Below are 1,341 nucleotides of genomic sequence, written 5' to 3'. Positions count from 1 at the left end.
TTTTAATTAAGGTACCTCAGTCACTGGGCAGTAGCACGTCCTGGGAGTGACTCTCTTCTGTTCCACGTTGCATAGATAATTAAGTAATTGAGTCAGGAGTACTTACTCCATAGCCATCTGCAGTTCTCAAGGATAATACATAATGGTTCTAGAAACCAGGTGTTATTCACACAAAGGACAGAGGATTTTGCCAGTAACATCATCTTAATAGGTATCAAAGAGCAGTGCAATACCATGTCTGAAATAATGCAACTGTCAAATGGAGTCCAGCATTAAGTGAAAATGTTTTTATATTTTTGTTTGTTTGTTTGTTTTGAAGGCAGATAACAAGCAAAACAGAGATCATGAGGATCAAAAGCTTTGGACTTCTTTGTGTGTTGATTCTGGTCTCCCAGATACTACTAGCCAACTGTGAAAGGCAGAAGGAAAGAAAAAAGGGAAGACAAAGCATAGAAGATGGTGGAAAAAAACAAACTGAATCTAACCAAGAAAACGAAAAAGGGCGGAAGTCAAAAGGAGGAAAATCATCTCCTAAAGGCAAGTTTAAAACCAAAGAAAATGCTGAGTGCACCTGGGCAGTGACTGACATGCATGCTGCTACTGTGCACATAGAGTGCAAACATGGTGACAGCGAGTTCTGGTGCGAATTCTCTGGAGACCCTTCCACCTGTGCACAGTATGCAGCAAACCAGAAATCTTACTGGAAACAAGTTTCTCGATCCCTAAAGAAGCAGAAGCAGATCTGTCAAGACCCCAAAAGCGTCCTAAAACCTAAAGTATGTAGGAAAGGCCCACGAAGTGCTCATCTCAAGTTGACCCACTCAAGCCTACTAACCTCAGTGGGTCCTGCAAAAGGGAACACAATTCATCAAGCAAAAGAAGTTGTTCAGCCTCCAGCAGCTGCCTCTGTGACTGAAAAAGAGCTAGAACACAGTCCTCAAGACTGTGTTGAAGACATAGATTATATTGATCAGAGAAAGGTGGCTGAGGAATACTGTCCCCAAAGCTTGCTTTCTTTCTGCAACTTTTTTATCACAATGGTCCAAGACAAAAAGTGCTGAGGAAGTGTTTCTAAAGCTCTGTATCATGGAAGTCCGGTCTCATCTAAGTTACTGCAAACTATTCCAGATTTTATTCTCATGTTATATAATGTATATAAGAAAAAAAGGAATATATTTTTCTGATTTTGTATATACACAACAGACTACAGTTGACATAGTTGAAGATGTTATAGATTTTATTTGCACATAGATTGCTACACAGGTGTTACCAATGGATGTTACATACTCTACACAGAAGTATATAAGCAGTCTCCTTGCCCCTCTTTGAGCTGCGCTAGCC

General features: G+C 40.2%; 1 protein-coding gene across 1 annotated transcript; it reads left to right on the top strand.

Annotated features, from left to right (window-relative positions):
* The first annotated feature begins 344 nt into the window (after positions 1-344).
* Positions 345-1,061, top strand: FGFBP1 (fibroblast growth factor binding protein 1). Its single transcript, XM_010576814.1, has one exon. The coding sequence runs from the start codon at positions 345-347 to the stop codon at positions 1,059-1,061; it is 717 nt and encodes a 238-aa protein (XP_010575116.1).
* Positions 1,062-1,341: the final 280 nt, after the last annotated feature.

The sequence above is a fragment of the Haliaeetus leucocephalus genome, unplaced genomic scaffold, assembly GCF_000737465.1.
Source record: "Haliaeetus leucocephalus isolate CR32 unplaced genomic scaffold, Haliaeetus_leucocephalus-4.0 Scaffold545, whole genome shotgun sequence".
NCBI lineage: Eukaryota > Metazoa > Chordata > Aves > Accipitriformes > Accipitridae > Haliaeetus > Haliaeetus leucocephalus.
This window is presented reverse-complemented; position numbering and strand designations above follow the sequence as displayed.